This window comes from Callithrix jacchus, chromosome 14, assembly GCF_049354715.1.
Source record: "Callithrix jacchus isolate 240 chromosome 14, calJac240_pri, whole genome shotgun sequence".
Classification (NCBI taxonomy): domain Eukaryota; kingdom Metazoa; phylum Chordata; class Mammalia; order Primates; family Cebidae; genus Callithrix; species Callithrix jacchus.
The window spans coordinates 86,148,580-86,171,395 of record NC_133515.1 but is presented as its reverse complement, the minus strand read 5'-3'; the positions used below and the strand labels follow the sequence as shown (position 1 = coordinate 86,171,395).

The following is a 22,816-nucleotide window of genomic DNA, read 5'->3' as shown; positions in this document are numbered from 1 at the left end:
CTGTAGCCTGGGCTGGAATGCAATGGTGTGATCTTCGCTCACTGCAATCTCGGCCTCCCGGATTTAAGCAATTCTCCTGCCTCAGCCTCCCGAGTAGCTGGGATTACAAGCACCCGCCACCATGCCCGGCTAATTTTTTGTATTTTTAGTAGAGATGGGGTTTCACTATGTTTGTCAGGCCGGTCTCGAACTCCTGACCTTGTGATCCGCCCACCTCGGCCTCCCAAAGTGCTAGGATTACAGGCGTGAGCCACCGCACCTGGCCACTTTCACATTATTATAATTGAATAAATTGTTACGTTGTAAATGATTACAGCCTGGAAGTGAATAGGGGAAAAACGAAACAGTTGTTACAATCATGAAGTTGAAAGTGAAGATTTCCCTCCCTCCCTTTTTTCCTTCCTTCCTCTCCTTCCCTCCTCTCTGTCGCCCAGGCTGGAGTGCAGTGGCCTGATCTCAGCTCACTGCAACCTCCAGCCTCCCAGGTTCAAGTTATTCTCCTGCCTCAGCCTCCCGAGTAGTTGGGATTACAGGCGCGCACCACCACGCCAGGCTAATTTTTGTATTTTTAGTAGAGATAGGGTTTCACCATGTTGGCCAGGCTGGTCTCGAACTCTCAGCTATCTGCCCGCCTTGGCCTCAGAAAGTGCTGTAATTACAGGCGTGAGCCACCGCGCTCGGCTGAAGATTTCCTTTAACCCTTTCGTTCTACCTTATCTTTTTTTTTTCTTAAGATGGAGTCTCGCTGTCTCGGCTCACTGCAACCTCCTTGGTTCAAGCAATTCTATGCCTGAGCCTCCTGAGTAGCTGGGACTACAGGCGCCAGCCACCACGCCCGGCTAATTTTTTTTGGATTTTCAGTAGAGATGGGATTTCGCCATCTTGGCCAGGCTGGTCTTGAACTCCTGAACTCTGATCTACCAGCCTCGGCCTCCCAAAGTGCTGGGATTACAGGCGTGAGTCACAGCGTCCGGCTCATTTTTTTTTTTTTTTAAAGGAACCGGGCTTGATCTTGATTGTAAAGTTACGTTCCGATATGCCCACTCCCGCCCAAGCACAAGTTAGTGGCAGGCCCTAGAGGGCCACCGTCCAGAGGGTGGGTCCGCCCGATGCTCGCTTAGGACGCTTAGAGCCACTCCCTCAGCTCGCGGTGCTCCCTCGCCTCACTTCCTCCTCCAGGCTCCGCCCCGCGTCGGTGCGCCTGCGCACGGACGAACACGTGGCTGCAGCCGGGCCAGAGCAGCAATGGCGGCGGGCGGCGGCGGTAGCGGCGACCCTCTGGCCCCAGCTGGGGTACCTTGCGCCTTCTCCCCGCACAGCCAGGCCTACTTCGCTTTGGCGTCTACCGACGGTCACCTACGAGTATGGGAGACGGCCAGCAACCGGCTACATCAGGAGTACGTGCCTTCCGCGCACCTCAGCGGTACCTGCACCTGTCTGGCCTGGGCGCCAGCGCGGTTGCAGGCCAAGGTAAAGCGAGCGGGATGGCGCGGGGCGGGCGCCTTCCCGGGCTCGGCTTTGGGCCTTGGGGCTGGGTGGCGCGTGGCCCAGCATCGCGCTTGGCTCTCCGCGGCCGGGGGCGAGAAGGTACGGCGCGCGGCGTCGGCGCGCACTGGGCCCAAGCGGCCAGCCCTGCGTGCGGCCTGCCGGAAGGGCAGTGAGGGAGGGCGCAACTCGACCCGGCCGGCCGCGCACCCGAGCCCTGTCGGCTGGCCCCATGCGGCCTGCGCCCCACTCTTGACGGGCCGCCATGTTCGCCGAGGCCCCCGGCCCTCCGGGGAGGCTTCCCTCTGCGGGGCCTTGCTCATCAGAGTCCTAATTTTTGACAGAGCCGCCTCTTGGGACTATCTAACTTTCTTCTGTCTCTGATCCAGCTCATCCGTTTTGCCGTGGGCAGTTGGTGTGGACTAGTCTGTACTTGTTTCCGGACCTCACCCCTCCTACCCCCGTCCAACACTTTGGGTGCCGGCTTACCACGTGTTCTCGTCCACGTCCAGGTCGTGGGACTCTCAATTATTTTGCCTTTTCCAGGCACCTCTGCATTCTCAGCCTTTTGTACTTGCTGCTTTTTTTTTTTTTTTTTAAATCATCTGCTCGCCCCTCCCGCCCCTCTGAAAGCCCATCACTCCCACCCCCAACCCCAATCTGAAGTCTGCATTGGGATATGGAGGTAAAGTGAAGTAGTAGCTTGATTTAGTGAATGTTTTATGAGTCCAAGTGAAGTTACTTTTAGAGATGGAAAGCTGCCGAGTTAGGCAAAACTTTTCACTGTTAGGGACCTGTGTCAGGTAAATGCCATTCACTGTTGAGTCACTCAGTTGCATCTCTCTTAACTCAGCAAGCACGTGGTTGTTGCATTTCTAGAGTAGCCAAACCGAATCACTGCAAAGTAATTTGGAAGCATCAGGTATCCTGAGGTGTGTGGTGTGAGCTGTAAGTATTCAGAACGGTAAACGCTCGAAATTAGGATAGATCTTACTCTCTGACGACCTGGGGAACCTTTTACTAAACTTTTGGGTTGGGAGAAGGGTTACATAAAAGTTGCTATACTTTGGGTATGTTTAGATATTTTTCAAATTTTAAGCTACGTTCTCATAGTTTAACCTGTTGATTCATAGAGGAAACCTATCAGGTCTCATAAGTCAAACACACAAGTTAAAAAAACAAATCAGAGTTTTTACAGGGCTCTGGTTATCTTTTATTTTCAAAGTTTTTTATGTTTGTATTTTAACAGTCCTGTAAAGTGGTAATAATAGTAATGCGGAGAGAAATACGGAGCAGTGGTTAGGTGGTGCATGGACCCAAGCCAGCTATACTGTCTGCATTTGAGTCCAGCCTCTGCTTCATAGTGGTAATTGCGCCTCTGGTTCCTCATTTATAAAATGAGGATAATATACCTACTTCATAGAGCGGTTGTGAAAATTAATATATCTAATAATGCAGAGAACACTTAGAATAGTTCTTGACAGTAAGTGCTTTAAGTATCTAATATCTGATTGATATTTGTATGGTTAGTTCTGCAACGTTGATAAGGAACTTTCTGCCTCATTTGGAGGGAAGAAACAGAAACTCTGGGAAACTTAGCAGCTTGAATAAAGTAAACAATGGAACCAGGATTAGAACTCAGGTTCTTAAGAGGTCAGTTCTTGGTTATCTGCAACAAATAGTTAATATTAGGTTGAAAAAAGTCGCCCACTTTGCTTTTCTGTTGACTTTAAATTGCATTGTATGCTCAAGAGAAACTTCTAATCTCATATTAAAAGTCATAGTTTTGGATTATGTACAACACTATGGTAAATTAGAAAAATAACTGGATTTGGTTTCATAACCAAGATTCAAAACTTGCTTTGCCATATTGAGCAAGTTCCTTTAATTTTGAGGACCTTATTGACAAACGAGAGTTGAGCTACATTAAAAAAATTATTTTTCTAGGTTTCAGCATCGTTTTACCTTCACTCTCTCTTTTAAACCACATGACTATGGAATGCCCTGAAATTATTGAATTTAAAAAAAAACAATTGAAAATCAGAGCTAAGAAACGTAAATGACTTCACCAAAGCCTTAATACCCAATAAAGGAGTGTGGCCTCTAGAGTCAAGGTGCCCTGAACTCCTGGTCCAGTGCCCTGATTTTGTTACTCTCAGTCTTGAGTCACAGAGCTGAGAGAACTGGAAGGAATGTAGAGAACCACCCCCCCCCCCAACTTTGAGGATGTGTCCTCTTGGAGCGCTAATTTGACTTAAAACCTAAGGAGAGGCAGCTTTCTTATATTAAAACAAACTTGCACATATATTGTGGTATAAAATTAAAAAGTCACATGTGCTGCAGCAAGATATCTTAGGAAAAAAGGTATATGTTAAGGTGCTCTCATTACTCTTCCTTTTATTTTACATCTTTGAGCCTTAGTGTATGAGGCATGAAAAGGATGTTACCCACTTTCCAGCTTTTTATTAAGGTCCTGGCATATGATGACAATAGTACTCTTAAACTTGAAGTAGAAGTAATAGCACCCACCTTTTAGGATCCTCAGGATTAACTTAGGCAATGTACGTGACTGGTGTCGCATGGCTATAAGTGCTTAATAAGTGTTATTATTGAATGAGTCTGGACTCATTTTATCATTTAATATGGCATTCCCCGATGTAAATCAGTTTGTAAGAAAAGTATTCTACCTTTGGTTGAGTAATTGGCAGTTTGCTACCCAAGGACAAAGTGTGGTGATGATAACTCTTAACCAATGGAGAAAGATAGTTAGTGCTGGGTGTCTTGGGTGACAGGGGTTAAGTTTGTGGTTCACAAGTATTTCGAAAATTAGATTGTCCCCTCTTGTTGTTGGTCACATAATGATTACAATACTTTGCAGTCATGCTACAATAGTTTGTAGAGAGTTTTTATATGTTATGTAGCTGAGCATTCCATTCGGTCTTTGGAGCTTGGGGGAAGAGGACCTTTAATGAGGACAAGAAGATATTCTAGGAAAGTGCAAAAATACAAATGGATGGACTCTCTCTAGATGGATGCTATTTTTAGAGTTACTCAAGTTATGTGTGTAAACTGAGGCAGAAATGTTAATTATGTTCTCTCCTTTTTTAAGCACTAAGCTTTAGGGTAATTTGTTTTTTAATTATATTCTCTACCAAAGCCACACAGTAAAGTGGCTGAGCCATCTAGGAACTGATGCTGCTGTTTGATTGTCTTAAAACTTTTGAAAGTCTTCCAACTTTTCTACTTTTCATTCTCTGCTTTTGAGCCTTGGAGAAACAGACCTTGTCTGCTATTGGCTATCACAGTAAAAGTGTTTATACTGCTTTGCTGTTGCTGCAATTAAGATGACCCTATACAGCTTAGTACTTGTTAAATGAAGCACATGGCATTTCAGACATTGGACAGGGCATCTGAGCTGGTGTCTCCGTTGCCATTCCTTAGAGATGCAGGACAGCTTACATGTGCTATGTGCAGTGCTCTGTCTTGAGGTCTCACTAATATTTAAACTTCCTAAGAAGTAAAGGTTGCAGATTAGATCTGACTGGCAGAAATAGAAGTTTCTGAGTATTAGGACTTTTGATTTGTTATAAATACTGTGTGTGATTTTATGTAATTATGTACATATTGTATTCACTGTTATTTGTGAAACAAACAAATGCAGTGGCAGAGAGATACACCAAGAAATGGAATAGGAGATCAATTGCAGAATGACACTTGAAACTTGGCATACTTTTTGGTGTCTAGAGTTAAGCATTTTTCAGAGCAGATGTTGATCCGTTAGCGGATTGTGTAATAGATTAGTGGCTTGTGACATTAAAGACAAAATAGAATGGAAAGTATCAGAGTACTACTGCCCGCGTAAGTTTGTGAAGCTTGTTTCAGTTATCTATATGTGTGTTTTTATGAGAATGTAGTGGCTCTGCATGTAAAACTTCCTTCCCTGGGATGTCAGTCTAAAAGTCATTGCTTTAATTACTACACAAATTCAGACTTCTCATCACCTGAATGTGTTTTTTCTGTCTTCATCCCATCTGTACATCTCCTTGCTTTTATAAATCATGCATGTGTGCCACTCAGATTCTCCCTCAACCTTCTGATTGTTTCAGGAACAAATGGTGATAATGGATCAAATGCTGATAAGCTTTTCTCATAAGACAGGTTTCCGTATCCATTGTTTAACTCAGTCTGCTGTTTGTGGTGGAAAAGACTCCTTAGTCCAAGAAATCACCTCCTTGGGGTATTCACTCCTGGTGCCTTCAGGAATTGAGATTTTCCATTTACAAATAGATGAACTAAATTTATTAGCCTACCTTTTTTTTTATTACTTTATGTATTTACCCATGTAATCTGTGCTGGACACTTAAGAAACACAACTGACTGTGACTAAGGTGTAAAAGAAGAAATACATTTTATATTTGCAGTGTCTGTAATGCAGGATATGACATGTGTCTTAAGGGAAAGAAGTTTCCATGGAGGAGATGGTATTTGAGGTGGGCCTTAAAGCATGCTTAGGATTTTTAACCAATGAAAATTGAAAGGTCCCCTCCCAAGGGAAGGGAAACATTGGTTATATAAACTTCTGATTTAATTGATGTGTTGCCTTTTTAGATATGCTTATCCTGGTAAATAAAGACCATCCAGCCTGAAAAATAAATGAGTCATTAGTTCTTTGAGATTAATAAATTGGAGTATTATTTAGGTTTAGACCAGTGATCCTCAAAGTTGGTCATAAATTCTGTGGGTATTCCTTCTACCTGCCCCTGCTTGCTTCTACCGAAAAACACAGATTTGCAGATGCAGAAATTAAGGCTTTGACCATGTTATGTGCTATGTAAATTTATTTGGACCTGTCTCTGTTTAACATATCAAGAAACCTTCATGTAGATAGTTTTGATTTGGCAAAACCAAGAGTAGAAGAAAGACTTCCTGGAATCTTTTTTTTTGAGACGGAGTCTTACTCTGTCTTCCAGGCGTGAGTGCAGTGGTGTGATCTCGGCTCACTGTAACCTCTGCCTCCTGGGTCAAGCAGTTCTCTGTTTCACTCTCCTGAGTAACTGGGATTACAGGACGCGCCACCACGCACCTGGGTAATTTTGAGTCCCTTTTCTTGACAACCAAGCTAGAATTTGTGGGTAAATTAGAAGGGGAAAAGAAAAGGATTGGCTGCTTAGGATTGCTAGATTCTTGGGTATGAATCTCTTTGACTTCGCTTAGGTTAGACCTATCAGGAGGGATGGTCCATTTCTGAGAAATGGAAGCAGCATCGAGGCTTCTTGGACCTGTTAGGAGAGTACCAAGAACATACCAGGTTTTCCTATTTGCTGCCTTATTTTTTTCTGTAGGGAGATGCGACAGAGAATGATGAGTTTCTCTTCCTATTGGAGGGATTTCTTTTTAAAATAGTGAGAAATAAGTCACCCAATAGCTTTTCTCTTCCTCCCTTTTAAAATGTCTTTTGTGGGCTGGTAGATATTCAGACAATATGTGTTGCAGTATGTTTTTGTTCACTGGAATCCTGTATATAGGAATGTTGTAAATTTTTTTTTAAGTAACACCTATGGACAATTTGGAACTACATAAAGTTGAAAAGGAAAAATTTGTATTTGTTCATTAATGATGTTTTAGTGTTTACTAAATAAAAACATTGTTTTTCTCTTTTTCCAGGAAAGTCCCCAGAGGAAAAAAAGGAAATCAGAAGCTGTAGGAATGAGTAACCAGACTGACTTACTGGCTCTTGGCACAGCAGTTGGTAGCATTTTATTATACAGCACAGTAAAAGGAGAATTACACAGTAAATTAATAGTAAGTGTGTATATATTTTATTTAAAAGTGACAGGGAAGTTGATTATTAGAGATGATTAAAAACAAAAACACTTCAAGGTATGTGATGGGATCTGTGTTATAGGGACAGTTTTCTGTCTCATCTACATTTATATAACTGAGTAGTAATATTTGAGAAAAGCTGTAATAGTTAACAGCAGTCCTTATTATGGGTCAGAGTATGAAAACTTACTGACTAGGTTTAAAATAAGGAAGGGTTACAGGAGCTCTGAGGAATCATAGATAGGAACTGCAGGAAGCAGCCCACCACCTCTTGACCTAGGGGAATAAAGGAGGCAGTTGGAGTTACTGCTGACACAGATCTTTTAGGAGCAGGTGTTGTGCTGCTGTGGTTGTCTCTTGATAAGTGGCCCTGTGGGTATGGGATCCAGACCCCAAACTGAGAAGGAGGCTTCAGCTGCCTGGTGCTAGTGTCTCTGACAGATGTGATGAGACTGGTTCTCCTAGGGTTGGAAAAATGGCATATTGTGTTCAGCTGTTGCTATTGGGGATTACCACTGTTGGGGTGATGCAAATAAAGAGACAGGAACAAGTCCCCTCTCTCTCCATCCTTGTCTTTCTCTAGCAGTTCCTATTGGCAGAACCTATAGATCCAACTAGGAAATCAGAAATCAGGTTTCCTCGGTCCCAGCATCACAGCAGAACATTTGGATGGGTTTGGCATTGGAAGACAGTAATCGAACTGGTTTAGTTGGTTCAGACAATATCTGTTGCAGTATGTTTTTGTTCACTGGAATCCTGTATATAGGAATGTTGTAAATTTTTTTTTAAGTAACACCTATGGACAATTTGGAAATACGTAAAGTTGAAAAGGAAAAATGATTTATACCTAAGTCTGTCACCAAGAGGTTTTCTTAATAATTAGTATACTTCTTTGCTTTACACATACGTTAATAAAACATAGTTGGCCTTCTGTCCATCTAGTTTGTATTCTGATTTTTTTCATTAGATTACAACATAACCATCTTTTATATTTGCCAATAACTAGTTATAGACATTTTTAATGACTGCCTAAAATCCCAATAAGTGGAATAGTCCATTGCATTACTTAACTTGCTGACCATTTAGGGGTTTCCAAATTTTTAAATTGTTGTAAAACAATGAATTTCATTTTTCTTACATGGATTGATAGATTACTAACCTATAATTAGTGAGCCAAAGGGTTACTATATATGTAGTATAAAAATACTTTCTGGGCGGGCCGGACGCGGTGGTTCACGCCTGTAATCCCAGCACTTTGGGAGGCCGAGGTGGGTGGATCATGAGGTCAAGAGATCAAGACCAACCTGGTCAACATGGTGAAACCCTGTCTACTAAAAATACAAAAAAATTAGCTGGGCATGGTGGCACGTGCCTGTAATTCCAGCTACTCAGGAGACTGAGGCAGGAGAATTGCCTGAACCCAGGAGGCGGAGGTTGCGGTGAGCCGAGATTGCACCGTTGCACTTCAGCCTGTGTAACGCCATTGCACTCCAGCCTGGGTAACAAGAGCGAAACTCCGTCTCAAAAAAAAACAAACAAACTTTCTGGGATAATTTTGACTAATTTATACTTAATAACAGTGGTAGGAGATAAGTACTTTATCTCAGCAGTGTCATTACCACTGCTGAATAGCACATTAAAACAGCAGCAACAAAGAAGCAATTTGTTAGACGAACATTTTAATCTGATTTTAAGTTTGCATTTGTGAATGTATTACTTGTTTTTATATTAAAGATTGCAAAAATAATACTCAGCTATAAATGAATTTTAAAGCATTTTGAGATCCATATCACAAGAAAGTATTCTTCCCCCTCCTCCAAGTTGAGTGTAGTCCTCAGGTGAGCTCTTATACCTGCTGTAGGTAGGAACCTGTCCTTTAATTTGATAGGCTTTTTGTGGTCAGCTGGTACCTTGCATCTTGTGCAGTGTGATTGCTACTCAGCTGCTGTGGCTGCTGGAGCCTAGAAGTTTTTTTTTTTTGTGACAGAGTCTCCTTCTGTCACCCAGCCTAGAGTGCAGTGGTGCGATCTCTGCCTCCTGGGTTCATGTGATTTTCGTGCCTCAGCCTCCTGATTAGCTGGGGTTAATAGACATGCGCCACCATAGCCAGCTAATTTTTGTATTTTTAGTAGAGTTGGGGTTTTGTCATGTTGGCCACACTGGTCTTGAACTTCTGGCCTCATGTAATCTGTCTGCCTTGGCTTCCCAAAGTCCTGGGGTTACAGGCATGAGCCACCGTGCTCAGCCTAGAACTCTTTTTTAAATCATTTCAATGCCTTACAAGAGATTGTAAATGTATCTTCAACATGGATGAATTTATCAAAAAGGAATCAAGAGGGTCAGGGGTGAGGGGTGTTAGGATGGGTATGGTGAAGTAGAAATGGAGCTAGGCTGTCCTGAGGTTGAATCCTACTAGTTGTGTGTTAATGTGTGAATAATTTAACTTCTCACTCCTTTAAATGGGTATTAACAACCTACCTTACTTGATTAGACTTAGATCTAATAATATATTGAAAGTGCTTAGCTTATAAGTGGCATTTAGTAAATATTTGTTGAGTGAGTAAGTGAACAAGTGAGTGAACACATTGCTAAATGCTTTCCAAAAAGGTGTGCTGCTTTTCCCTGCTGCCAGCAATAGTATTATCTAATCTCACCAGCATGGGCATCATAAGGCTAAACAGATTGCTACAGGAACAGACTAAAAATGCCGCTTTGTTTTGGTTTGTATTTCTTTGATTACTAACAAGGTTGAGTATTTTGGTATATTTTCTAACTGAATTCTTTCTATATGTATCTGTTCATATCCTTTACTTATTTGCATGTGTATGATATAAGACTTAGTACTTTGAGTAGACAGCTGACAGGAAGGAAAGTAACTGAACTGACTTAACATTTAAAAATTTTTCTTTTGAAGTGGAAACAATGTTATTTGGAAGTAGCTTTAGTAATTTTGAGTAATCATGTTTATTCTTAGCTTAGATATGTACATAGTGGTGTTTCATTGCATGTGTATTTATGCCTGCAAAATTTTAATACATAAAGCTAAAAATGGTACACAAGTAAAGTAACTGTAGGAGCGATTTCACGAGGTAGCATGTGACTCTTTGTCAGATGAGTATAGTAATGTTTGGAAGGCCTGGAGGAGGAGAGGGGATTGGTTGGACCTTCTAGAATAGGTAAGATTTGGATAGAGGAGGGTGGGAGAATCCTTTCAAGGGTGGAGAGGGGAAGTTGGGGAGATGGCAGGAGCAAATGCTGGGAGACAGGAATGTAAAATATTTACATGGCACTGAGTAAGTTAATCCAGAGGAGGGGTATATTGGGGAGAATGGATAATGGATAAATGTGACTTCAGGTAGAAAGAAGGAAATACTTGCAGTGTGGGCGATTTAGCACCTCATTCTGCTAAGTAAGTTAGTCCTGGAATGTTTGTGAGATGGGAAATATGAATGAGCTCTTCTCAGTTTCTATTACTATGTGCCTTGTAGTGAGGGGACATCTTGCTCTGCTGTAAATGGATAAGTATTGTTTATATGCTATGGCCCCATAGTACAAGGAAGCATTTAGTGTTTACCCAAAGTAACAGTGATTTCTTTTTTTGAGGCGTAGCTTTGGCGCTTTTTTTTACAAGAGATTTTTCAAGGATATTTTTGACTACACTTGATTTTTACCTTAAATGTTGTCTTGTGGCGTGGAAGTTGTTTGTTTGTTTGTTTAATTATTTTTAAACAGAGAAGGGAAAGCTAACATTTTGAAGTTCTAGCTGTTTATCTCATTTTTTTTTTTTGAGATGGAATTTCGTTCTTGCTGCCCATGCTGGAGCACAGTGACGTCATCTCGGCTCATTGCAACCTCTGCCTCCCAGGTTCAAGTGATTCTCCTGCCTCAGTCTCTCAAGTAGCTGGGATTATAGGCATGTACACCGTGCCCTGCTAATTTTACATATTTTTATTTTTATTTCTTTTTCTTTTTTTTGTTTAGATGGAGTCTTGCTCTGTCAGCCAGGCTGGAGTGCAGTGGTGTAATGTTGGTTCATGGCGACCTCTATTTGATGGGTTCAAGTGATTCTCCTGCTTCAGCTTTCTGAGTAGCTGGGATTATAGGTGTGCACCACCATGCCCAGCTAATTTTTATATTTTTAGTAGAGACGGTGTATCACCTTGTTGGTCAGGCTGGTCTTGAACTCCTGACCTCATGATTCACCCACCTTGGCCTCCCAAAGTGCTGGGAGTATAGGTATGAGCCACTGCACCTGGCCTGCTTATCTCATTTTGATGTTGAGAAACGAAAATGGATAGATATAGGTTAAAGCTTTAGTTAAGGCCTAACATTTTAGTTAATTATTTGGTAATGACTCTAGGGTTCATATTATCATAATATATAAGACAAGTTTTATTTTCTTCTTTAATTTTTTTTTAATCTACAGAGTGGTGGACATGACAACAGAGTCAACTGCATACAGTGGCATCAAGACAGTGGCTGTTTATATAGTTGTTCAGATGATAAACATATTGTGGAATGGAACGTACAGACGTGCAAAGTAAAGTGGTGAGTAACATTTGTGGTGTGGGCGACTCAGCTTGGAAATGCAGTAGATGTGGACAAATGCTGGACTTGCGGGGAATGCAGACATTAATAAGGTTATAGGTTCCATTCTCAAAGAACTTTTAATCAAATTGGCATGCAAGATTTTAATACACAAAATCCATAAAAGCTAAAAATGGTACAAAAGTAAAGCAACTGTACGAGAGATGTCACAAGATAGCATGTGACTATTTGTCAGATGAGTACAGTAGTGTCAGGAAGGCCTGGAGTTGGAGAAGGGGTTTCAATTGGACCTTCTGAGATAGGTAAGGTTTGGATAGAGGAGGGTGGGAGAATCCAGGGTGGAGAGAGGAAGTTGGGGAGATGGCAAGAGCAAATGCTGTGAGACAGGAATGTAAAAGATTTACATGGCACTGAGTAAAGTAGTTCAGAGGAGGGACACACTAGGGGATAATGGATGGTATATGATGTGGGTCAAAGTATCCCAAGAGCCTGGCCTTGTGTTGTAGATAAAGATCATAGACAATTGATTGTAGTTCAGCCACCCGATCCTGGGATTGGCTGCGTAGGAGATGCTTAGTAAATGTGGGCTGTTGAATATAGTTCCACCTACTGTGTAGTTGAGGACCCTCATGAGGATAATGATGCCCATGGTCCTGCAGCTGCCAGAGAAGGGATTCTAATCCTGCTATTTTGAGTTCTGGTACAGTGTTTTCCTATTACGCTTCTTTGTTGGGTTTTAGATTCTGTCTGGTAGGCCAGAGAGAGCCACTGGCCAAGTGTAGTGGTTCACGCCTGTAATCCCAGCACTTTGGGAGGCCAGGGTGGGAGGATTGCTTGAGACCAGCCTGGACAACATAGTGAGAACCCCTTTTCTTTGTGTTTTTTTTTTTTTTTTTCCTTATTTTCCACCCAATTTCGTCTTGAGAGAACCCCCTCTCTACCAAAAAAAAAAAAAAAAATAGAATTACTTGTTGGGTGTGGTGGTGTGCATGGCCTATGGCCCCAGATATGATGGAGTCTGAGGTGGGAGGATTGCTTGAGCCTAGGAGGTTGAGGCTGCAGTGAGCCATGATTGTGCCACTGCATTCCAGCCTGGGTGACAGAGCAAGACCTTGTCTTTAAAAAAAAAAAGCCACTGCAGGCCAGTGTCTCTAGGATAGACTATTCAGAGTAATGCTTTAGGAAAAAGTTATCTGTCAGCAATGTGTAGAATTTAGGGAAAGGAGCTAGTTCAGAGGCAGAGAAGGCAGATAGATCGTTACTGTAATCTGGTTGTAGGGTAAGTGTGGGAAGTGAAAATGGGAATGATCGAAACCATTCGATTGCAGTAGAGGAGGGATATTGAGTTTGTTGTTTTCAGCTTTGCTAACTAAGCAGGTAACCAGTTTAGAGGGAGGACATACTAGGAGGATAACGCATAGTAGAGGATAGAAATTATGGTCAAAAGAGAGAAATGGTTTGGGGGTTTTTAGACAAGTTGACTTTTTTTTTTTCCATTTTATATTGACAAGTTGACTTTGAAATAACGGTATGTGAAAGATAAGATCCAGCAGACACGGTGGTGATAGAGACTTAGAATTTGAAGTGGGGTTTGGGGTTGGAGGTTTAGGTGAGTAAATTGTTTCCATGATGGCTCAGTGAGTATTTGTGCTCCATTTACTTGTAGCAGACACAGCAGTTTGTATACTAGTTACCTGTCAGAAATGCCTGTAGAGATTTTGGTACAGTAGGTCTGGGGGTGGGGCCTGCGTTACCGTTTCTGCATGAGAGGTTACGAAGATAGGTCCTTCACATAGGGACTAGTAATGTTCAAGGAGCCGTTCAACACGTTGTGCATCTTAATATATTTAATCATAAGCCTGTGAGGTGGAGTGTAGCCCTACTGTTGTCGTGAGGTAGGTTAAGTAAGAGCCTGGCCCCTCATGCACTAAACTGTGTTGTCTCATAAGATCATTATGTTTCCAGCTTCATCCTTAGCATTCTTAAGTTGCTGTTACTTGATTTTGTTTTCTGTTTTAGATGCTATGTATTGCTTTTCTACTGTGGAAGATGAGTATTTAGCTCTTATCTTCTTTTCTCCCTCCAAAATCTCCCAATATTGTTGTATCACAGTGTTCGATAAGCAGTATTTACATTATAACTCGTTAAATATTGTTACAACTGAGCCTTAGACTTTCCTATGTTTAATATATTTTTTTTGTACAAAATTTTGCTTTTCTTGGGGTTTATAATTGCTTTGGTTTTCATTTGATTAGTTTTGTATGTACCTGTTACTAGGTTATTCTCAACTAGTGATATAAATTCACAGTTTTCTAGACACGTCAGTCAGTTTTATTCATTTCTTAGAAGACTTCTCTGTCTTGTAAGTTGTGCTGAATGGTGACTATTCTGAGATGTTCTTTTTTATTATTATTATTTTTGAGTCTTTATCACCTAGGCTGGAGTACTGTGGCGGGATCTCGGCTCACTGACACCTCTGTCTCCCAGATTCAAGCGAATCTCTTGCCTCAGCCTCCTGAGTAGCTGGGATTACAGGCTCGCGCCACCACACTGGGCCAATTTTTGTATTTTTAGTGGAGACGGGGTTTCACCATGTTGGCCAGGCTGGTCTCAAACGCCTAATCTCAAGGGATCCACCAGCCTTGGCCTCCCAAAGTGCTGTGATTACAGGCATGAGCCACTGCGCCTGGCCGAGATTTTCTTTCACTGTCATCCTGGAGGGTTTTTTTCTTGTCAGATGGAATCTGATTCCTGGATTTTATTTTCTCCTTTTTCGGTTTACTCTTTTTTGTGGGGCACATCAGTTGGTAAATTCCTGAGAACGTACGAGAGAGATTCTGCCTGTTCACCAGTGTCTTTAATTATACCCCACAGTGGGTTGGTAGTTAAAGGATATAGGGTTTTGGGTTGCACGTATATTTTCCTCACTAATTTTGTAGACATTTTTCCATTTTTTAAAAAGCTTTTTAGTGTTAATTATTTGTTGTATTCTCAAATTTTCCATGCTTAAAAAAGTTAATCAATTGCATTGGCATTTGATGGGATCAGCTCACTGCAACCACCGCCTCCCGGGTTCAAGTGATCGTCTTGCCTCAGCCTCCCGAGTAGCTGGGATTACAGGCACGTACCATCATGCCCAGCTAATTTTTGTATTTTTAGTAGAGACAGGGTTTCACCATGTTGGACAGGATGGTCTCAATTACCTGACCTCGTGATCTGCCCACCTTGGCCTCCCAAAGTGCTGGGATTATAGGTGTGAGACACCGAGCCCGGCCCATGTTCTCATTTTTCTTGCACTATTTATTTGATAATTTCATCTGTTTTTTCTTAAGCTTTCTCTGGTATTACATACTGTTACCTAGATCTTGCATTTCCTGGACTTATTCTTTAAAATTCTGGCTTTTTTCTCTTATTTTCTCCTTTTACTTTTCTGTTACCTGTTAGATTGTCTCAATTTCATTTTCCAAATCTTCTAGTGAATTTTTTTTTTGTTTTTTGAGACGGAGTCTTGTTCTGTTGTCAGACTGGAGTGCAGTGGTGCAGTGTTGGTTCACTGCAACCTCTGCCTCCCGAGTGGCTGGCACTGTAGGTATCACGCCCGGCTAATTTTTGTAATTTTTGTAGAGAGTGGGTTTCACCATGTTGGCCAGGATGGTCTCCTCTCTTGACCTTGTGATCTGCCTGCTTTGGCCTCCCAAAGGGCTGGGATTACGGGTGTGAGTCATTGTGCTCAGCTAAGTCTTTTACCATGGTTTACTTTAGACGCAATTTTTTGTTTACTGCTTTTTTTTCTTTTCTTTTTCTTTTTCTTTCTTTTTTTTTTTTTGAGACAGATTCTCATTCTGTCGCCCAGGCTGGAGTGCAATGGTACGATTTCAGGTCACTGCAACCTCCACCTCCCAGGTTCAAGCAATTCTCCTGCCTCAACCTCCTAGGTAGCTGGGATTACAAGTGCCTGCCACCATGCTCACCTAATTTTTGTATTTTTAGTAGAGACAAGGTTTCATTATATTGGTCAGGCTGGTCTTAAATGCCTGATTTCAGGTGATCCACCCGCCTTGGCCTCCCAAAGTGCTGGGATTACAGGTGTGAGGCAGCACACCTGGCCATTAATTATTTTCTTTTGTTCCTTATATCTCTATTGTGGGTGTGTTTTGATTTGTTCTTCTTTATGTTTATGTTTTATCTTCCAGCCCACTGGAGATCCTGGCCTGTCTGTTGCTATTTGGAAACAAAGCATTAAAAAGCTGATTGGAGCCAGGCTTGGTGACTCACGCCTGTAATCCCAGCACTTTGGGAGGCCAAGGCAGGTGGAACATGAGGTCAAGAGTTCAAGACCAGCCTGGCCAAGATGGTGAAACCCCATCTCTACTAAAAAAATACAAAAATTAGCCAGGCGTGGTGGCACGAGTCTGTAATCCCAGCTACTAGGAAGGCTGAGGCAGGAGAATTGCTTGAACCTGGGAGGTAGAGGTTGAAGTGAGCCGAGATCGCGCCATTGCATTCCAGCCTGGGCCACAATGAGACTTCGTCTCCAAAAAAAAAAAGCTTTTTGGTGGCTGGGTGCTGTGGCTTATGCCTGTAATCTTAGCACTTTGGAAGGCTGAGGTGGAAGGACTGCTTGAGCTTAGGAGTTCAAGACTATCCTAGGCAACATAGTGAGAACCCTCTCTCTACAAAGAAGAAAACAGTTAGTGAGGGGTGTTGGTGTGTAACTGAAGTTCCAGCCACCTAAGAGGCTGGGGCAGGAGAATCACTTGAACCCAGGAGATTAAGGCTGCAGTGAGCTGTTATCTTGCTACTTCGCTGTTCCTGGGCAACAGAGCAAGACCCTGTTTGAGGAAAAAATACTGATTGGAAGGCTTAGGTGTGAGTGTGTGACTTTTCAATTATTATGCTTCATTTATAGAGTGATTGGGAAACCTTCAAATATTAGTATGTATAGGTCTGGAAGCATTTACATTTCCCAGAGAGGAATTTTTTTGTCTAATATTTCCTTGTACATACAGATCTTTTTTTTTTTTTTTTGAGACGGAGTTTCTCTCTTGTTACCCAGGCTGGAGTGCAATGGCACGATTTCACCTCACCGCAACCTCCACATCCTGGGTTCAAGCAGTTCTCCTGCCTCAGCCTCCTGAGTAGCTAGGATTACAGGCACGTGCCACCATGCCCAGCTAATTTTTTGTATTTTTAGTAGAGACGGGGTTTCACCATGTTGACTAGGATGGTCTCAATCTCTTGACCTCGTGATCCACCTGCCTCGGCCTCCCAAAGTGCTGGGATTACAGGCTTGAGCCACCGTGCCTGGCCAGTACATACAGATCTGATTTAGTAGGTGTAGCTAGGTTGGAGCTTGAGAGTACATAATTCTCACAAGTTCCCAGATGATGCTGATTTATGCTCTGAGTTGCAAAGCTCCTGAGGGATCGGGTTGTGGGGAGGATAGAGAGAAGGTATTATTAGCCTAACTAGCATTTTCAATACTGTTTCAATACTGAGTCGGGGGCTGGGTGCAGTGGCTCACGCCTGTAATCCCAGTGCTTTGGGAGGCTGAGGTGGGCGGGATCACCTGAGGTTGGGAGTTCGAGACCAGCTTGACCAACATGGAGAAACTTCATCTCTACTAAAAATACAATATTAGCCGAGCGTGGTGACATATGCCTGTAATCTGAGCTACTTGAGAGGCTGAGGCAGGAGAATTGCTTGAACCCGGGAGATGGAGGTTACAATGATCCCAGATCGTGTCATTGCACTCCAGCCTGGGCAACAGAGCAAAACTGTCTAAAAAAAAAAAAAAAGACCCAAAAAACTGAATAGGGAAGTAAATTCAGGAAGTTTGTCAGCCTCCTTCGATAGTATGGTGATTGTGTCTTATTTATACGTATCAACATAGTGAATATATGTTGAATATTGAATATAAATGAGAATTGAAGTGTAGTAATCGATGATAAATTGCCAAAAATTTTAGAAACTGATAAGGTTAAAGGAAAAGTTCTCTTTATAGCTGGATTTCTTTGATTACCAGGGAGGTTGAATGTTTTGTGTTTATCAACAATTTGTATTTTTCCTGTGAATTGCCTGTTTATATCCTTTGTCTATTTTTATTGAGTTCCTTTTCTTCCTGATATGAAGGAGCTTTTTGTGTATTGTATTAATCCTTTGTAATATATATTTGATACTTTTTCCTAGCTTTTTACACACACACACACACACACACACACACACACACACACACATTTATTTTTTGAGACAGGATCTCATTCCGTCATCCAGGTGGAATGCAGTGGTGGCATCTCAGCTCACTGTAACTTCTGCCTTCGGGGTTCAAGTGATCCTCTCATCTCAGCCTCCTGAGTAGCTGGAATTACAAAAGTGTTTGCCACCAGCCTAATTTTTGTATTTTTAGTAGAGACAAGGTTTCATCATGTTGTGCAGGCTGGTCTTGAACACCTCAAGTGATCTACCGATCTACCCGCCGTGGCCCTCCAAAGTTTTGGGATTACAGGTGTGAGCCACTGTGCCTGGCCACTTTTTACTTATATTTTAATTTTATGGTACAGAAATTTTATGTAATTAAATCAGGCTTTTTTTCCTTTATATATTCTGGTTTATAATTGCTGTGGAAGGCCTTTCCTAAACCCAGGATTGTAAAAACATTCTCATACTCTGTTTAAATACTTTTAAATTTGATCAATTAATTTTTACATGTTTGTTTGTAATGTAGGAATCTAATTTTGTTACTGCAATGACTAATTTGACTTATTCCAGTCTTGACTGTCAGAACCATACATTTTCCTTTTTTTCTAAGACGTCCAGGCTGGAGTGCAATGGCACAATCTTGGCTCTCTGCAACCTCTACTTCCTGGGTTCAAGTGATTCTCTTGCCTCAGCTTTCCAAGTAGCTGAGAACACAATTTTTTTTTTTTGTATTTTTAGTAGAGATGGGGTTTCACCATGTTGGATAGGGTGGTCTTGAACTCCTGACCTTGTGATCTGCCTGCCTTAGCCTCCCAGAGTGCTGGGATAACAGGCGTGAGCCACCGTGCCCGTCCCACATTTTCTTCCACTTAATAATCTCTTGTCATTAAGGTTCTTACTGTTTCCCCCCCTTTTTTTTCTGTAAGACAGTCTTGCTTTGTCACCCAGGCTGGAGTGCAGTGATGCAGTCTCGGCTTATTGCAGTCTCTGCCTCCTGGGCTCAAGCGACCCTCCCACCTCAGCCTCCTTAAGTAGCTAGGGCTACTGCACCACGCCTGGCTAATTTTTGTAGTTTTTGTAGAGACAGGGTCTCACTATATCGCCCAGGCTGATCTTGAACTCCTGGAATCAGGCTGTCTGCCCACCTTGATCTTCCAAAATGCTGCGATTACAGGCATGAGCCACCATGCCCAGCCCCTAATGTTACTTCTTGATTTTATAAGTGAAAAGCCAAGTTCCTTGTTGTCTGTGATGGCATTAATATGAGTAACAGACAGGAAAGACTCATGCTTCTAGTCATATTTGAGGTAATGAAAAGGTAATATGAATTAGCTGTTCCTAATTCATATTACCTGTCAGATTGGGGTGCATTCATGTGGATTTGGTGTGGAAATAACCTTTTTGTGTTGCAGCTTTTGAGAAATCATTTGTGTTATTAAGGGGATTAATTAAAGTCCAGCCTTCCTGAGAAAGTGAGAGTTGAGGTAGGGTTAGGAATGGGCTTGGAGAGGTCTAGCCAGTGTGGAACTTTCCTGCACATTCACAAAGTTCATCTCCTGGGTCACACACAGGCTGTACAACTACCCATTTTATATTGGTATAACTCTTACCCATTTTCTGATACTTATTGAGAATCTTTATCTCATGCCTGCCAAAGGAAGGTTGTGCTTTGTTAAGGAACCCTGTCAATGAAGCTTTATCACATTGGTATGCCCAGGGTTAGTTACCTGACACAGCTTTTAGGGAATGTAATTGGCATAGGACATGAGGCAGTATTTTTAATGCTCAGTTTTTTTTTTTGTTATTTTCTGCTCTGAGTAAGGTTTTTCCTCATGTATTGAGATGCTTTTGTCTCTCTTCACAATATAGCAAATGGAAAGGTGACAATAGCAGTGTCAGTTCCCTATGTATCAGCCCAGATGGAAAGATGTTGCTTTCAGCTGGTCGAACAATCAAGCTATGGGTTTTGGAGACCAAAGAAGTCTACAGAGTGAGTGAATAAAATTATTTATAAGCATAAAAATCAAAGAGTGAACACGGAGAAATGCAGAAGTTTGAGCCATGAGATATTATTTTAAGAATACAAATTCTTCATTGTCAGGTACATCAAATAGTTTAGTAGAGAAAATTTAGCTTACTAATCTGATTTGTTGATGTTAAAAAGACTAGACATGTCTACTTCATATGTATTGGAAAAATGAATAGAACCAATATTCAAAAAACAAGATTTTTTAAAAATTTAAATTTTAATATATATACCAACTATGTATCCACAAAAAAGAAAAAGGTACCTTATAAAAGACAAAATAGATTTAGAGACAGGGTCTCTCTCTGTCATCGAGGCTGGAGTGCAGTGACACTATCATAGCTCACTGTGGCCTTGACCTCCCAGGCTCAAGCGATCGTCCCACCTCAACCTCCTGAGTAGCTGGGAATATAGGTGCTTGCCACCATGCCTAGCTCAAAAAAGATTTTCTTAATAAAAATGTTTTTACTCTATTATGTGATGATTATGGTAATTTTGATTTCTAGCCTACATTCAGCATTTAGTCCATTTACTGTATTTGACTGGAGATTTGGATTGTATGGTTTTTTTTTTTAGTATTATATGTAAAATATAATTGTATTTTTGGAGGAGGAAAAATCTTTCACTCAGGGCTTACTGAATATTTGGTGCTGTGATGATGCCTTAATATTGTGGTTTCGACTCACTTGAGAGTAAAATGAAGACCTACAATTCCTTGGCTGTGTCTGAGCACCCAAGCGTACCCCATTTAAAATGGATAGAATGAAGTGAATCTTTAATTCAAGAATGTAAGAAATAAAGGTGTGGAGTGGTAGGGTCATGGGAGTTAGAAGGAACATCTAAATTGTCAGTATTTTCATATGGGTTTTTAAAGAGGAGAATTAGAGTACAAATAACCTTATTTGCTTAGAATTGCATTGAACAGTTACTTTATCATGGAGCTCTTCTTTCAGATAGGTATCATGTGGCTTGTTTATGATTCATATATACTATTAATTTTTGTCACTGCTTTGAATCTGCTGTCCTAACTGAGATTTAACTTTTCCTAGCATTTCACAGGACATGCGACGCCAGTTTCGTCACTTATGTTCACCACTATCAGACCTCCTAATGAGAGCCAGCCCTTTGATGGAATTACAGGTCTTTATTTCTTATCTGGAGCAGTTCATGACCGGTTACTTAATGTCTGGTATGTAGTTCTTTTGGATTTGGGAGGTAGCATTGAAAGAATTTGTCAGAGCTTATGTAATTGATGTAAATTATGAGTATGGGACTTTATTTGTTGTACTTACTGTTGGATTTACATTGACTCATAATAAATAAAGAATTGAGCCTGCCTACGAAACAGATCTTTCTGAGAAAAAATTAAGTGCATTATGTAATAAGTCTCCTGTGCTTGTTTAGTGATACAGTGGACCGAATATTTCTGTGGTTGGGCAATTTAGAAATAACTTTTAAAAAATTTAGAAAGATCTTTGATTTTGAAATATGTGGCACCACTGGGTTAATGCAGTAGTGTATATTTACAGAGGGCATAAAACTCCTTTGCTGTGTCTGAGAATTCCCAGTAACCCCTTTTTGCAGTAGCTGTTATTGACTAACTTTTTGAAACCACTTTTAAAAGTAAAAATGAATTCAGTGATACAAAGCCATCAAAGAGTTTTTAAAGAAATTTCCAGGCTGGGCGCGGGTGGCTCACACCTGTAATCCAAGCACTTTGGAGGCCAAGGCGGGCGGATCACCTGAGGTCAGGAGTTCAAGACCAGCCTTACCAACATGGTGAAACCCTGTCTTTAAAAAAAAAAAAATTTCCTGGATTTTATGGCAGCATGGTGAAGTTGGTTAGAAAAAACCCTCCCTGCTGTTTATGAACAAAATAAGTAGAGATCTTTTTAGATAACTACTTTTCTCATTTTAGTAATAATTAGTTGAGCATGCTTTTCATCATATAAAGTTACTATGAATTTATACAAGATGATACTCATTTAGAAGTGGGACTCGTCCAATATGTATATCTTAAAAAGGTAGTTGTGTAGGAATCATAAGTCAAAATGTGGGCCTCTGTTTACCCTCAAAACCACCAGCAAAGCTCTAATTCCTAATTATGACTCTTAAAATGAAACGGATTTGGTTTTCTGTTTCATTTTGATTTTTGAGGAGAGCCAGTGGAGATAAATTCCTTTAGTTTTAGAGGGTCTAATAATTGCCTAAGAAATTAGTAGTGCAAAAAATTAGAATCTACCAGGGTTCTCTGCCATGACTGCCTGAGTTGCTTCAATCTCAGATGTTTTACCTCTTAGACTTCCTCGTACCTAGGGGTCTCTAGCTACAAAATTTCATAATATAAAATAAAAGTTGGTTTATGTTAATCTTAACCTGAATAGTATCTACTGTATGTGGGGGCTTCCTGATAAAAAGGAAGTAAACGTAAAATTAACCACACACAAAAGAAAAATATTAAAAACCATATTGAAAAGTTGCCCAGTGAGCTCTGTAAATTTGTATGGGGATAGGTAGAGCAGGCCTAAGGTCCCTTGATAATTTCCTTTGAAAGACACATTTCTGTGAGCACATAACATGCAGAGGCTTCTTGCTGCCTTGCATTCAGCTTCTTGCTGATTGAAGATTAACAGATAAATCAAACCCCAGTACTGCCTCTTATTGATTGGTTAAGATACTGTGTATAGTGGTCTGATGGTAGAGATATTGAACATAGTTGAATGACTTCATGTTAGA

At 41.2% G+C, this 22,816-nt stretch overlaps 1 protein-coding gene and 1 non-coding gene across 4 annotated transcripts in view; both read left to right on the top strand.

Annotated features, from left to right (window-relative positions):
- Positions 1–1,213: 1,213 nt before the first annotated feature.
- The window catches only part of WDR43 (WD repeat domain 43), a 61,652-nt gene continuing 40,049 nt past the window's right edge, over positions 1,214–22,816 (top strand). The window contains exons 1-6 of one of the 3 annotated variants that reach the window (XM_054245091.2): positions 1,214–1,470; positions 6,456–6,572; positions 7,150–7,287; positions 11,735–11,856; positions 19,924–20,044; positions 21,130–21,269. In XM_054245091.2, the coding sequence (XP_054101066.1) occupies positions 7,192–7,287; positions 11,735–11,856; positions 19,924–20,044; positions 21,130–21,269 (479 nt within the window). In that variant the 5' untranslated portion in view covers positions 1,214–1,470; positions 6,456–6,572; positions 7,150–7,191. Of the gene's footprint in view, positions 1,471–1,611; positions 2,171–6,455; positions 6,573–7,149; positions 7,288–11,734; positions 11,857–19,923; positions 20,045–21,129; positions 21,270–22,816 lie in introns of those variants that run through there. The other 2 variants (XM_002757924.7, XM_035272930.3) reach the window with 2 other exon arrangements.
- Positions 20,728–20,813, top strand: LOC118147602 (small nucleolar RNA SNORD53/SNORD92). The gene has a single exon (XR_004734044.1). It is a non-coding gene; the product is annotated as a small nucleolar RNA SNORD53/SNORD92 (small nucleolar RNA).